Source organism: Pristis pectinata, chromosome 1 (assembly GCF_009764475.1).
Source record: "Pristis pectinata isolate sPriPec2 chromosome 1, sPriPec2.1.pri, whole genome shotgun sequence".
In the NCBI taxonomy this organism is placed as follows: Eukaryota; Metazoa; Chordata; class Chondrichthyes; order Rhinopristiformes; family Pristidae; genus Pristis; species Pristis pectinata.
The window spans coordinates 53461004-53474398 of NC_067405.1; the positions used below are offsets into that span (position 1 = coordinate 53461004).

General features: G+C 39.1%; 1 protein-coding gene across 2 annotated transcripts in view; it reads left to right on the top strand.

Moving 5' to 3' along the window:
* LOC127576532 (PTB domain-containing engulfment adapter protein 1-like) overlaps nt 1-10867 on the top strand; it is a 273626-nt gene extending 262759 nt beyond the window's left edge. For both annotated transcript variants that reach the window (XM_052027044.1, XM_052027036.1), the window contains exon 13: nt 7414-10867. In XM_052027044.1, the coding sequence (XP_051883004.1) occupies nt 7414-7485 (72 nt within the window). In that variant the 3' untranslated portion in view covers nt 7486-10867. The remainder of the gene's footprint in view (nt 1-7413) is intronic.
* Nucleotides 10868-13395: the final 2528 nt, after the last annotated feature.

Consider the following 13395-nt stretch of genomic DNA (forward strand, 5'->3'; position numbering starts at 1 on the left):
ACAATTTCCCTGCCTACTTTTGAACTTTCATCCAGAACTTGCCCAGCAAATTGATGTCTCCTGATTTTCAGAATCCATTGTACCCTGGTGTTATGCTGAAATGCAGTGTGATAGACACCAAAATGAGTCCTTCTGTTTGATTCATGACAGAAGCTCAACTACTGAGCTAAATAGATAATTGGATATTAGTGGGGAAACTTCAGAGACATAACCTCCCTACGGTGGCGCCAGCCAAACTATGTTTTGTGTCCACTGCCATTCATGGGAGAAAATATCATCTAAAGTACACTTTTTTTTAATACAAGTAGGACCCGTGAGAAAAGCTTAAAGTGCAGGCAAGTTTTGTGACTAGAATATAAAATTATTTGCTTGAATCAAATTAGATTCCAGTGAAGAATTTTTAAGTTTAGCTATGTTACAATGAAGATCCTCAGTTTCTGCACCACTTTATTTCTGTTTCTCTGTATGTTAACATTTAGGTAATGAGCAAAAATATTATAATCTTTACTTCAAGTATGATAGGTCTCTTTCCTTTAAAACAAGTTCTGCCTCTACATTGAAAGCTCATTAATCCAAGCCGTGTTTCTGTTTCTGATCTGTTGTGGCTTTTTATAAAGTTATTTCAATCTCTTTGCTGTTTCTCCAGTCACAAATCTATAATTGTTTTTCTATTTGCTAGATTTTTTAAAAGTCAAAGTATTCATGGTTTGGAAACATTTTCAAACATATTTGAAATACTTTAAGGTGTTCAATGAATGTTTCTTTTATGTGGCTGGGATGGGGTCACAAGCTTCAAATTCTTTATAGGAACAGTGTTCATGGGTGATTTTGCATGTAGTGTGTTTAAATTGTTGGACTTTACACTGCCAAATAACAACGGAACCTGCAAAATCTAGCTTGTTTTAGGAGGTACTTATTGTCAAACTTCCCTTTGAAGCCATGCATATTTATACTGTTTCATAAGCCAAATATGTCAAAAATACTCTGGCTAATTCTTTCTTTGCAGACAGGCACTTATAATCTTCTGTGATGAGTTGTAATTGATAATTGAACAAAAGCAAGTATTTAATCATAATATTTCATGATGTCTTGATATTTCGATTGGTTTTACTGTAATATATTGTAATAATTTATTTATTCTTTTCTTATGCTTACCATATGTGCCTAGCAGCGTCAGCGATGGTTGGTACATTATACTTTGATTTATTAATTATTTATATGTATGTTGGATGTAAGTTTTTACATGTTTTATTTTACTTGTTTTGTTCATCATTTGACTGACAAGAAAAAAAATCCCCTGTCCAGAATAAGGTGACAAAGACCCTATGACTGTATCATGTCACTTTATTAGAAAAGCAATCCATTGTAGCATCCAGCCATTTCTCTTGTTATTCAGTTGTCCAGGCAATGTTTTCAACGTGTTAGTTATCTTCTCTGTAAGGAAATATTTCATTGTAACCATGCAAAATTCACCAGTCAGTTATTTTGGGAAGTAATTCATTATTAGTTAAAGCATATGTATTCTGCCTATATTATAATTTGCACTTATAATCGTCATTCCTTGGGTGGTATCCCCAATTGTTTCTCCCAACTTTTCAATAGATTGAATAGAATCAAACACATGCCAAATTGTTCCTGCCTATTAGCACGCAAGATAAGATGGATGGATTTTTTTGTATTGATAGGGAGCTTTTGAAAAATATTTTCAAATGTATTTTTTCTACCAAGAACAAAAAAAAATTCAGAAACAGGAACAGGCCATCAGACCCTTAAAGCCTGCCCCATCATTTAATATGATCATGGCTGATCTGTGCTGGCCTCAACTCTTCTGTGCCATTTCTTCATTTCCCTTTATGATCTATCAAATATTTATCCATCTCCACTTTTAAGTACTTGCAATGATCCAGCTTCCACCATCCGCTGGGGCAGAGCATTTCAGAGATGCGCCACCCTCTATGAGATAACATGTCTACATATCTCAGTTTTAAATGACTGGCTCCTTAACTTGTAATAGATGCTGGAATCTATCATAAGTTGTAATGGGACAATTGTGAAAATAATAATGAAGTTATGAAAGGGAAATTGTGTTTGAAACTTTTACAACTAATTGAATTTGGAACAAGTAAAATAGGTAAGAAGAAATTCAGTGGGGTGGTATATTTGGATCTTCAGAAGTACTTCAGGAAAGTGCCACACAAGATGTTAAACAAAATTAGAGTAAATGGAATTGAGGATAATATACTGGTGTGGACTGGTTGACAGAAAAAAATGAGTGGGAACAAATGGACCATTTTTGTGTTGGGAGGCAGTAACCAGTAGGGTGCTGCAGGAATCCATGTTGGGGCCTCAGCTGTTCACCATTTGCATTAATGATTTGGAAGAGGTGATCAAGTTAACATATCTAAATTTGCTGAGGATACAAAACTGGATGGCAGTGTGAGTTCTGATGAGGACCCAGAGAAGCTTCAGAAGGATAGGCAAAGGCATGTAGAAAAAGGTGAGGTAATTTTTAAATGGTGAGGGTTTGAGAAGTGTTAGTGTTCGGGGGGTTAAGTATCCTTGCACGCAAGTCAACAGTATTAACTCTCTTTCTTTCCACAGATGCTGCCTCACCTACAGTGTTTCCAGCATTTTCTGTTCTTATTTCCGATTTCCAGCATTTGCAGTTTTTTTTAAATTTTCAATTATTGAAGCGTAACATGCAGTATCAGCAAGCATCAAGAAAGGCCATTGTTGGCCTTCATAGCAACAGGATTTGAGCACAAAAGTAGAGACATCTTGTTCCAGTTGCATAAGGGCACCATAAGACCACACGTGGAATATTGTATATAGGTCTGGCCTCATCGAGTTGAGGGAGTGACATGAAAACATGAAGATTCACCAGATTAATTCTTGACGTAGTGGGTTTAGTAGGATAGATTAAGCAGACTAAGCCTATCGTCTTTGCTTTTAAAAGAATGAGATGCGATCTCATTAAAATATAAATAAATTCTTAAGAGACTTGACAGGGTAAATGTGGCGATTATGTTTTCCCCATGCTGGGGTGTCTAGAATCAAGGATCATGGTCTCAAAATAAGTGGTTGGCCATTGAAGACAGAGAAGAAATTTTCTCACAGAGAGGGTAGTAATCATTGGAATTCTCTGCCCATGTGGTTTAATTGCTAGGTATATTAAATTTTTAAAATTTTATTTACAGCGTGGTAACAGGCCCTTCCGGCCCAACGAGTCCACGCCGCCCATTTTAAACCCAAATTAACCTACCCGTACGTCTTTGGAATGTGGGAGGAAACCCACGCAGACACGGGAGAACATACAAACTCCTTACAGACAGCGACGGGAATCGAACCCCGATCGCTGGCGCCGTAATAGCGTCGCGCTAACCGCTACACTGATGGATTTTTAGGTATTAAGGGAATTGAGGGATATGAGGGTTAATATAGGAATATGGTGCTGAGGTTAAAGATCAGGCATGGCCTTATTGAATGGCAGAGTAGGCACTGTGGACTGAATGGTCTCCTCCTCCTTCTGTTTATGTTCTTGTGTATTGTGTCCCTCTGCAAAAATGCTCAGTGTTCCAGGACATCATGGAGCACAAAGCTAACTGGGACTCTTTTCCTCCATCAGAAACCACCTTCTCAAAGCATTTCACCCAACCCATTCCCTCTATCAATATGGGTAAAGTACTTGTGAACTTTGCTGAGAACACTTATTCAGCTGACTCTGCAGCTTTACCCTTTTCTCTTAACCCCAGAGAAACTTTCTGATGGTAGATTCAGGCCTCATTGAGATCCAGGACCTTTCTCCAGTTTGTCTCATCTCATAGTGCTTATTTGTTGGGGAGTCCTGCCTCCTCCTCCACTGGCTACATCCCTGCTAAATCGCTAATCATCCAACTTGTCACCCTGGCACAATAATATTGTCAATCGTTCATGCACTGCATCACTGGAGTAAACATCTCAGCATCCATCCTGTTTATCTTGTAGTAAGAGTTCCTCTTATTCTTCTAAATCCAATTAGTTTGGGGCCACCCTCTCTTCATACATCAACCCTTTTGAACAGGATTCAACCTAGTGAAGTCTCTTTTATTGTCTCCAATATAAGTGTTATCCTTCCTTAAATATAGAGACCAAAACTGTATGTAGTATTCCAGGTGCGGTCTCACCAGTGCCAGTGAAGTTGCAGCAAAACACCCTGCAATAAGGCCAACATCCCATTAGCCTTTCTGATTACAGGCCATCCCTGGTAACATACAGGTTCCATTTTTACAGACATCCATAAGTTGATTTTGTCCATAAGTCAGAAAATACACAAAAATCACTGGATATGGTAAACATACCTCCATGGTATTGTAATGAATGGCATCAACAGCACACAAGATGGAGTAAAAAAAAACAACTACCAACAGTAGAGAGAAAGAGGAAACTAGTTTTGCCATTTGTAGGAACAAATATGTGTACATACATCTGGCTTTTGAATTTAATTATATCATGGGAGCTCATTCATGTGTGTAAGTGTTGATAAGTTGGGTGTCCGTTATCCAGGGACAGCCTGTAATTGCTGTACCTGGATGCTGACCCTTTGTGTTTCATGCATTAGTATCCCCAGATTTCTGTGTACCTCAACCTTTTGTATTCTCATGCTGCTTAAATGCTGAACCCTTGATTGAGTCTAGCATTCACATTGAATGCAGAGCAGTTGCATTTTCATCTAGAAGGCCACTTTAGGACCAAGTGGAGTAGGTGCTACATTGTTGATTGCTTTGGATATGATACAAAACTGAGGCTCTCAGTGGAAGCTCACCATTCTGATTTATTCAGTCTGGTGCCTCAGCCAGCTTTGTGAATAACATGGGCTTCCAACACGATGTTTGTTGAAACTATTGCAGACGTTTATGAAAAATTAACTTGGAATCCAGTGCAATCTGATTTCGCAATTTCTTGATTTTTTTGGCATTGGTTTGGCCAATAATGCATCCTCGCAGAAATATTACCCCTATCAAAACTCTATGTAATATGCCTCATAGGGAACAGAACCAATTATAATGATCAATAAACAATCTGTGGAGGAACTCAGTGGTCAAGCAACATTTGTAAGGGGAAAGGAATTGTCCACATTTCAGGTCAAAACCCTGCATCAGGACTGAGAGTGGAGAGAGAAGATAGCCAGTGGAGAGGGAAGTGGTGGAGCACAGGCCAGAGGTGACTGGTGAACTGAAGGAGTGGGGGGGAAGTTGGATGACATGCAGATAGAGCCATGTTGGGGAAAGGCAGGGGTGGATTTGGGAGACAGACAGGAGTCTGATAGATGGAGGCAGGCAAAAGCAAAAGAGGAAGATGGAGCCAGGAGGGGAGGATGAAAGTGGAGACGGCTGCTGGAGGGTGATAAGCAGGAACACAAAGGCCAGCAGTGCTGGAACCTGATAATTAAGGAAGGTAATAATGGGAACCATCATGGGAGAGGTGAAAGGCAGATGGAACCAGGACCTAATGAAGAAAGGGAGGGGAAGAGCCGGTGGGTGAAATGTATGGGTAGTGGGTGGATGGAACTGGCAGGGGGACAAAAATGGGTGATGTCGGGCTGGAGAGGGGTGTGGGAAAGGGGACAAAAGTAAGGGGACCAGAGAAGGATTAGAAGGAGAGAGAGAGGGCCGAGGGGGGGATGGGGGAACCGGAGGGGAGGGTTACCTGAAACTGGAAGATTCAAATGTTATGTACCTTTGGGTTGTAGACTACCCAGGTGAATATGAAATATTGTTACTCTCGTTTGTGTTGGGCCTCACCCTGATGGTGGAGAAGGCTGAGGATGGACAGGTTGGTGTGGGAATGGGAAGGGGAATTGAAACGGCATGCAATTGGGAGCTCGAGGCCATTGCGGACAGAGCACAGGTGGTCTGCAAATTGGTGGCCTAGTCTACGCTTGGTATCGTCAATGTAGAGGAGGCCACACCGGGAGCACCGAAGCAGTGGACAGGCTTGGAGGAAGTGCACGTGAATGTTTGCTTCACATGGAATGGCTGTTTAGGTCCCTGGATGGCTACCTCCCCTCTCCACGCTCAGTCCTGATGCAGGGTTTCGACCCGAAGTATCGACAATTCCTTTCACCCCACAGATGCTGCTCGACCCGCTGAGTGCCTCCAGCAGATTGTCTGTTGCTCCAGATTCCAGCATCTGCAGTCTCTTGTGTCTCAGTTATAATGATAAAATTTTATTTTAAACAATTGTAAAAATGGAAAAGAAGGATAGTTAGTTCATATTTTTTAGATATTGATATAAGGTGGAGACATTCTTCAGTTAAGGGGAAAACAAACCAAATTATAAAAGTCACAAATAGCCCTTGGAACTTGCACTTTACCCGTCACATAAGAAGGAAACACTTCAAACATGTTCATGCTCATAAACATCTGTAAAGGGATGCCTGGTTTTAATATGATTTAATATTCAACAGGTCCTCATAAATTCTCAGACACAGAGTCTGTTTATTACTATTCTATAAATCCAAAAGTTTCACATTCTCTAGAAGCCAAAAGTAATTCATTTAAAATTACCATTTTGCATATCTCAGTCACAGTGTATGCATCAGCATATTCTGAACTTCCTGCCTCCATACTGCCCTGCAGAAGTCAGATGGCAATGCATTTGCTCGCCTCTGCTGCTGGAGCTGATTCCACAATGAGCAGAGGGGCCAGGTGAATTTCACATAATTGAAGTATCCATTCCTTTGAACAGCCTCACTGACTTTCACTGACAAGGCAAATGTTCCTTAAACTTTATATTAATATTCAACATTTAATTAATTTCCATTAAAGTTTTTAAATGATTTTTATTTTAATTATTTAAATGTTTTCATCTGTTTCTAAATATGGAATCAAGACAGTTCATGTGGGCCTTGGTTTCTGCCACCTGCAGCCTTGCCCTACCATTGTGGACTGCTCTGTTGAACAACAGTGGTACTGGCTGGATGTTGGGAGCCACAGAGTCAGAAGAGTGTGACTGTGGGCACCCTGCAAGTGATGAATGTGGAGTGCGGGCTAAGTCCAATCTGATTTGGCCCAAGGTTTTAAGTTTATGACCTTTCATTTGAATTATACATTTATTGCTTTATATGAAGGATCTGCTGTACTGGTGTCCAAAATGATTGATGTTCCAAAAATATGACTTGTTTTACTTTTTTGCTGATGACATTTAAGTAAATGATTATCATTTTACAATCATTATACTGTTGTTTGAAGATGATGTGCCCACACTTTATGAAGTAAATCTGGCAGAGTACAAAGTTAAAAGTTCCAATCATTGTACAAAGAAAATGTTCTAGTTCTTGTTTTTGAGTTTATTATTTGGTTGTTATCGACAGGCTGTTGAAAGCACACCGATGATTACTGTAATTTTAACATTTTCTTCCTTTCCACTTTCTAGGAGGGGTTCAAAATGGGACTAACTCTAGAAGGCACTGTGTTCTCTCTTGATCCTCTGGACAGCAGATGCTGACATTAAGGAACTAAATATTTGCACATTTGGATTGAAAACATAGAGTGCCAGTGAAGTGCCAAAATGCTTTTTGTTTTCCATACTGTTTGATAAAACCTTCATTGTGCAGATTAGAATTTAATCCTACTTGCATTGTTTCTCTTCTAAATTGTGGAAAAATAACATAGGAAAGTTGCTCAAGATTAATGTTAACACACGATCTGTGTTCTATTTGACATGTTACGAAGCCACCTCTCTGTTTTGATTCTACCATTTAACAAAAAAATAATTAAAATTAGAAACACGAGAGAACCATGGGGATCCAGATGTCAAAAGGGTTTCTTGATGAAGAGAAGATGAACTTATTTTGTTTCATCTGTAATTTTCAGTTGAGGGTTTCATTGTGTATTTTTAAACTGCATTTAATAATACTTAATCTAATATGTTCAAACTTCAAATGATACTTGCAGCAATGAGAGGGATTGATGCCTAGGAGCACCACAAAACAAAATTTTTATTGGGAAGAATAACCTGCACATTGTAAAAACCCTGTATATTCCCTTTGTACTATTATGTTTATCCAGTCTTAGAAGAGTGTATTTTTATATGTTTATTTTTCAGTAGTGTGCTGAAAATAGTACAAGTAATTTGATACAAAGAAACTTCTTTGTAATTACTTTTGTGTTTTACCTAGGAGGAAAATGTAATAACTGGATTATATGTTGTCTAAACTTTGCTGCTAAAACTAAATTTTATTCAATAATTCAAATCTGATGTTGTTTGGGTACTTTGCTATGATATAAATGTAAATTCTTTGTCAGTCTAACCAACTTTACTAGTGTGTAAAAGATTTATTATTTCTTATTAGAATGTTTTACCAGACGATTATTTACCCTCTGTGACATTTCATTTGTGAAGCTAAAACCCTAATTTTAACCCTGGTCAGCAATCATGGATGCATGCTGAAATGGGCAGCATACATGAGGCCTGAATGCTTAGAACTTCTGGGCCTCATAAAATCTGTGGGAAAAGGTGGCTGGTTGGAAGTTGAGAGCAGGTGATTAAGCGATAGGAGTTAAGTCATTGGGAGGGTCTTCTTCATGCTATTTTGTCCTGGTAGGAAAGCTACAAGGCATTCCCTTGTGCAGACCACTAATAACATAGGTATCAGAGTCGTACATCAGAAAGACCCTGTTTCACCAGTGGCTTAGATTCAAGCCCACTCTGAAGATTTAGGTTAATATTGGAACTTTTGGCAGGAGAGCAGAACTTCAGCACATAAGTTCAACTGCTTAGTATCTGCCAGGCCAGCAAAGTTGGATCCACTCTTTTAGAGGCAGTTGTAACCTAGACAAAGCAACATAGAGATACCGAAAGCCATTTGACCATCCTACTCATTCTTATGTGGATGCATGGGTTGCCTCTAATGGAGCTTTCGTCTCCACTGCCATATCCCAAGGGCCATTTCAGATAACAATTATTTCTCACATAAAAATATAATTTCTTACATCAGTCTTTTTACCAGTTAGAAGCCATTCTTTATGCCGCCTCTATAGCTTACTTTGAAAATTCTTTTCTATTCAAATTAATATCCCACATGTCGGTCCACTTCTCAGTTGGCTTCTTTGAAACTGGTAACCCTACAGTTTTGCTCATTCCTCATTACTCTAATGAAGGTCAACGTTGATAATATTTCCAGAGCTTTTGACTTCTTCATGCTTCCAACTAAAAAAAAATTGCACTTGTATATCAAATTTCACTTGCCATAGTTCTGCCCACATTCGGAGTGAGTCTAAATTCTTCCATAGTTATTTTGATCACATTGTCAAATCTTCAAAGAGATCCCTCACCACCAATAAACCCCCTACATGCGCACATATGTGCACATAGACTTCCAGATTACCAATGTATATGCAAAGAAATAAGGGTCCATATGTTCTCAGCACTATGTTGCTCAGTGCAGCACCAAGCTAAATTATGTTGATGGCTGTGCCAAATTTCTGTAGTTACAGAAAACAACTGAGCTCATTCCCTCACTTTTGGACAAATCTGCATTTTCCTCCAAGTGTTACCAAAGCACTTTTATCTCCTAAGCATAAATCAATTTAACTATTCACAGCAAATCCTTTCAACATTCTGGTATTATTTAAAAAAAGCCTGCCACAGATCAATTAAGTACAAGCAATAATTGCAACTTAATTTCTACATATAATTGTAGTTGTTTATTATCCTCCCAGGTTATTGATATAATTAAAGTGTAGATCTAAGGTACATTATCTTAAGTGTAGTAAGTCTATTTCTTCAGTACTATACAAGAAAAGAAGAGATGTGCAATGAGGATGGATCATTTAAATCTGGCATTCCCTTTAGAGAATTGAAATATTTTTATGAATGATGATAAATGTAGCTGTATGCTTTGCCAGTATTTCATATAACCATCTTTCTTGTTTGCAATATGCAAATATATGAAGTCTTCCTACTCCTACCTGTCTCTATCTAAAAAGCTATTTTTCTCTTGAAGGTTAGTCACATTGAATGTCTAAATGCTTCAAAACCTATTTATCCGTATATTTGCCAATATTTTTCTTATGCAGTTTATATTGTGAAGATAGCATAATGTATTACTGTTTATGTTATCAGTGACTTGTATTAATTTTTTTTAAATTAAGGTGCATCTCTCACTTAACTGTGTAGTCACAGATTTTAACCAAAAATAGTGAATTTTACATGTGTAAAATACGAATGCATATAAATTTGCTCCTTCAAACCATTTCTTGTTCTGAAATTTACATTGCAATTTGTCAGCATAGAGATAGGGATAATAACAGTTATTTAAGTATCAATTGGGTTAACTGCTAGTGAATTAACACATATTTGATTTTGTGAAAATCTCCAGTAAAATATAATTTAGATTCATAATTATTTCAACGTTATACCAGTATCTGGTACTATTGAATATACATAAAGATTGTGCTGAACCAAAAAAGTTAATTTTGCCTAATAGATGCATATTGTTGTATTTTTCATAATTTTGGAAGATGGAGGCAGACCAAGTCTACAGTACAGTAACAAAAACAGAAATGTTGGAAGAACTCAGCCAGTGAAGCAGTAGCTGTGGAAGGAGAAACTGGTCAACAATTCTTCTTCCGAACTGTGGGAAGAATCGAGGGTTTACAGTTTTCAAAGCAGAGCTGGGGCAAGGAGTGAAGTGTAAGACAAAATACTCTATGGAGATTGGTTAAGGCAGATTAGATGATTAGAATTGTGAGTACTAACCGTCAGTGAGGAACTTTGAAGAACTAGGGTGAGAAAGGGACATAAGTATGATAATGAGAAACAGTGAGAGAGCATCAGTACAGTAATCTACAGTACATTATATCTTTGTAATGTCTATTAGTTGTAAAGTCTCCTTCATTTTCCAATAAACTTTTCAAAAAAAAAAGATTTAGATTGACTAATTCAATCTATTGATTCCTTGTCAACTGTTCTTGAGAATGCAAATGTTGGGTAAATATAGTTATTTTTCTAATGCACTGTAGGAGATAATTTGGTTTGTGACAAAAATGCAAGTAGATGCAAATCAAATTTGCTTACATTGTATACACATAGCCAAATAGTTCTGAGAGTATTACAGGAAAGCATATCAAAAATATCGATTTGGTAATAGTAGGTTCAGCAGTGGAATAGTGAATCTGTATGTTATATCATGTGAATGCACTGTTAGATGGTCAATTGCCAGTATCATTCCCTCACATCCAGCTGTGAATCCATGGATGTTAATGCCTTCAGGTACTTGTCACCGGAGCTCTTGCCCACTGCATTCTTCGCTTCTCACCCAGCAGCATTTGGAGCCCCGTTCCAGTCCTCTGCAAACATGCCACCTTCCCAACATCCAGCTCTGGCTGCACAACTGGGCTTAGCCACCTCTCGCCAAAGACAGACGTCAGTGATGAAATCCGCGACTACCTTCAGTACACCAACACAGTCTCTAATTGACAAGGAAAAGATTATTTAAGGATCAAAATATCAGAGCTGGGCGAAACACACCCGTGCACTTCTGAGACCTGCACTATCTAGAGCAGGCATCTCAAGGCAATGGAAAAATATCAATAGCACTACCTCCATAAAATCCTCCGAGTTTGCTGGAAGGATAAGTGAACCAACATCAATGTCCTCTCCCAGTTCAACATCCCCTAGCATTGAGGCTCTAGTTTCTCTCAGTTGGCTCTGCTGGGCAGGCCACATCATTCGCATGGCTTGATACCAGACTCTTGAAACAGGCGCTCAATTCTGAGCTCTGTTACGGGAGAAGATTACCAGGTGGACAGAGAAAAACAAAAATCAAGGATGTGCTCAAACCTTCCTGGAGGAATTGCAACATTCCCATTGACTCCTGAGAATCTCTGGCCTATTACCACTTCAAGTGGAGAATGAGCTTTCAGTATAAATTACCGTAGTGTGCAATGTGAGTGGTAGAATCCAATGAAAGTTGATGGGAATGTGGAAAAAATAAAATGGGATACATGTAGATGCACTAACTAATCTTAGTGGACTGTGGGGGCCTTTTTCTGATCTGTATGACTCCATGATCTATGACAAAATAGACTGAGATGGTTACAGTGATCATACATTGGAACACAGAGGCCCTCCCTTAGGGACAGAAGGAGTGCACCACCTCACACACTATCTACTCATCAGTATCATCTGAAGAAGAGTATGCAGTCTCCATATAAGCTTCATCAGCCACTTCAGAACCCAGAAGAAAGAGTAGAAGCAAGTCATCCTCCATACCAAGGGACTGCCTAAAGGAGGTATTTGTCTGAAATAAACATTCTGCATATGAATCTCGATAGCCAGGAGAAGCTAAGCCTAATGATTTCCTTGGCAATATCTATGCAAATACTTATCACCTTAGGAATGGGTAGCAAGGTTGAGCTTTCTGTTTAGCTCAGTGGTGCATTGAAACCAAGTATAGGGCAGGCACAGTAGTGTAGTGGTTAGCATAAAGCTATTAACAGCGCCAGTGACCTGGGTTCAATTCGGGCCACCGTATGTAAGGAGTTTGTACATTCTCCCCGTGTCTGCATGGGTTTCCTCTGGGTGCTCCAGTTTCCTCCCACATTCCAAAGACATACGGGTTAGGAAGTTGTGGGCATGCTGTGCTGGTGCCGGAAGCGTAGTGACACTTGCGGGCTGCCCCCACAACACGCAACGCAAAAGATGCATTTCACTGTGTGTTTCGATGTACGTGTGACTAATAAAGATATCTTAATCTATAATAATGCTTAATGCTTAAAACTTAATACTTAATGGAACTTTTTAGCAGGTCAGGCAACATCTGAAAAGAGAGAAACAGAGTTAGTAGGTCAAAACTTAGTTATTAACAATAGTTCCATGGAAACCCACTTTGCAGATAGTTCATCTCTGATTTCCATAGAATCGAACTGGGATCACATCCTGGCACATTTGACTTCGACGACTTGGCTCAGCTCTGTGACCGTGCAGTAACGTCCTGAGCCAGATGGAATTCGTGTTTGGCCCCTCAGTTTTATGCCTATCACAGCTAAGTACTTCTTTTTACTTTAAGTAAATTTAAAACTGGTTCAAAGATGTAGCTTGGGGAATGGCCACAGCATTGACGCCTCAAATTCACTTGGATTTGTGTGGCCGTAAAAGGTAAGCACAAAAGCATTGGGGGTAAGTGCAAATGACAGGCTGGATTGAGCATGAGGACTCTAGCAGGCCAGTTTGATGACCTGACCAATGCTAGAAGTCCTCACCACTCTCAATCTGAGAGAGGCACTGCAGAGAGAAGGGTGTAAGTCTTGGTCTGTGCGATGATTATGGGAGGCATAAGATTGATGTGGCTCTGGTTGAGAATTTTAAAACTTCACTGGCCAAAAATGAGGTACCAAATGACTAGAGGATGGC